Below are 2280 nucleotides of genomic sequence, written 5' to 3'. Positions count from 1 at the left end.
CCCAGGAAGGGAGCTGGAGCAGCCTCACCTGCCCTCACGCTTACTGGACACTACGGGGAGCTGTTCTAGCACTTTCCGTGGGTTGCCAAATCTAACAAGTGGCGGTTGTCTCTTAACAGGAGTGAAAACTGAAGCTCTCGACACCTGCTCTCCTGCCGGCCCGAACCGAGGAGGAGAGGGCCGGAGGGCGGCAAGGTGGGAGATCAGGCCGGCTGGGGCAGAGCCCCTAGAGGGTCTCCCCAGGAGGGACCCCCGGACGTGGGAGGAACGGGGCGACCGCTGCCTCTGCCCCACAAGCCCTGCGCTGGGTGTCAGGACACCTGGAAGGTGGGGGTCTGGGCCCCGCCATCACCCCTCTCCAGGCCGGCCTGGGCCGCGGGCGCTTGCCCGGGTCTCCCGAGCAGTGAGTCACAGCGGGCAGGGCCGGCGTCCGGGGCGGGGTGAGGACCGTGAGTCGCCCCACGGGGCTGGGGGTGGGGGTTGGAGCGCCGGGAAATCAAGGGAGGGGGGTGCGCAGGCTGCAGACACGTGCACTGGGTGGCCCGGGGCGAGGATGCTGTGTGCAGCCCCCGGGCGACCGCGGCGGGCAGGGAGGGGGAGGACGACGGGGGGCGGGGCCGGGGGCGTACCCGGGGCGGGGGGGGCGGAGCGCGCCAGGCGCGGCCACTATAAAGGCGGCTCCCACGCCGCCGGAGCGCATCACTCGCACTGCCATCCATCGCTCGAGCGTCGTCTCCCTCCAACCGTCAAGCTGGCGAACATGAGGAGCCCGGGAGAGGTGCTGAGAGAGGGCGAGCTGGAGAAGCGAAGTGACAGCCTGCTCCAGGTGTGGAAGAAGAAGCGCGGCGTGCTCACCACCGACCGCCTGAGGCTGTTCCCCACCGGCCCCGGCGCACGCCCCAAGGAGCTGCGTTTCCACTCCATCCTCAAGGTGGACTGCGTGGAGCGCACCGGCAAGTACGTCTACTTCACCATCGTCACCACCGACCGCAAGGAGATCGACTTCCGCTGCGCGGGCGAGAGCTACTGGAACGCGTCCATCACGCTGGCGCTCATCGACTTTCAGAACCGCCGCGCCATGCAGGACTTCCGCAGCCGCCGCGAGCGCGCCGCGGCCGCCGCGGCTGCCGCGGCTGCCGCGGCCGCCGCGGCCGCCGCGGAGCAGGAGCCCGAGGCCGGGCCGGGCGGCCAGCCCTAAGTCCCACGGCGGTGAGTGCCGGCAGCCCGCTCCCCCGCGGCACGCGGTGGTGGGGGAGGACGATTTCGATCTCTGACGTCGGGTGGAGGTCCTGCCCCGTCTAGGTGTAGAGAGGGGACTGGGTGCCGCGCCATCGCGGCGCGCCTCGGGCGCGCGGCAGGAGATGTCGCTTTCACCTTCGGTGTAGGGGCCTCGGGAGACCAACAGGCTGGACCCTGGCTGGCTCAGCCCCCGGGCTCGGGCACAGCTCCCTGAATCCTTCTCTCTCCACAGAATCATGCCAGCTGCACCATCGGGAGCCCAGAAGTTGTCCGGGGAGACAGGAGCCCCGACAGCACCCAATTGCTGACCAGGGCAAGGATACAGCCCGGTGCTACTCTACTTCACACACAATGACCTTTCCGTGCTGATTCACTGAGCCTCCAGAGTCCGCTGTGCGGGCAAGCTACATAATTAGCTACCTATGTATTTATTTCGATGGTGCCTGTTGATCCAAACCATCTGTCTTAACGTTTGTACTCCACCACCATTCCAATAAAGCACTCGGTTCATTCTCTTTTCTATCAGCCAGTGTGTGATGCTCTGAGCTTTCTGTGGGAGGGGAGTCGGTGGTCCCTTCAGTGGGTGGTGTTGGGGGGAGCAACCACCCCAGGTGTCGGAAGGGCAAGGAAACGTGCTTTGAGTGCTCACCGTCATCTCCCAGACCCTGGTCACCCTCTCCCAAGGTGGGGGAGTGCTCCCTGGGGGCCCTGGCTCACTCCGGGTGTGAATGGGGAGGCTGGGACCCTGCTTGCCGACCAACTGGCCCTGTGTGGCCCTCGTGCCTCCCCATCCGAGCGGCTCTTGCATGCCTGACCTCACCTGCCCCCTCCAGCCCCGTCTTGCTCATGTGCCCATCCCTGAAAGGAAGCCCTCAGGCCTCTGACTGCCCACCTGCTGCTCTCCTCTTAACCCTACCCCGGGCTGGACCAGCTGTCAGGCCCTGCTGGCCCGTACCTGACACGTTGGGCCAGCGAGGCGGCCAGTGCTTCTGGGCAAATGGGAGAGTGGTCTGCGCCCTGGGCAGGAGGCTGAGGCCTCCA

At 67.0% G+C, this 2280-nt stretch overlaps 1 protein-coding gene across 1 annotated transcript; it reads left to right on the top strand.

Moving 5' to 3' along the window:
- Positions 1-704: 704 nt before the first annotated feature.
- On the top strand, positions 705-1752 carry PHLDA2 (pleckstrin homology like domain family A member 2). Its single transcript, XM_070359682.1, has 2 exons — positions 705-1209; positions 1472-1752. Exon 1 carries the CDS (start codon positions 761-763, stop codon positions 1196-1198), a length of 438 nt encoding a protein of 145 aa, XP_070215783.1. The 5' UTR covers positions 705-760; the 3' UTR covers positions 1199-1209; positions 1472-1752.
- Positions 1753-2280: the final 528 nt, after the last annotated feature.

The sequence above is a fragment of the Bos mutus genome, chromosome 22, assembly GCF_027580195.1.
Source record: "Bos mutus isolate GX-2022 chromosome 22, NWIPB_WYAK_1.1, whole genome shotgun sequence".
In the NCBI taxonomy this organism is placed as follows: Eukaryota; Metazoa; Chordata; class Mammalia; order Artiodactyla; family Bovidae; genus Bos; species Bos mutus.
This window is presented reverse-complemented; position numbering and strand designations above follow the sequence as displayed.

Excerpts from the sequence above, each read along its gene's own strand:
- PHLDA2 (XM_070359682.1), top strand. The coding sequence starts at position 761 with ATGAGGAGCCCGGGAGAGGTGCTGAGAGAGGGCGAGCTGGAGAAGCGA.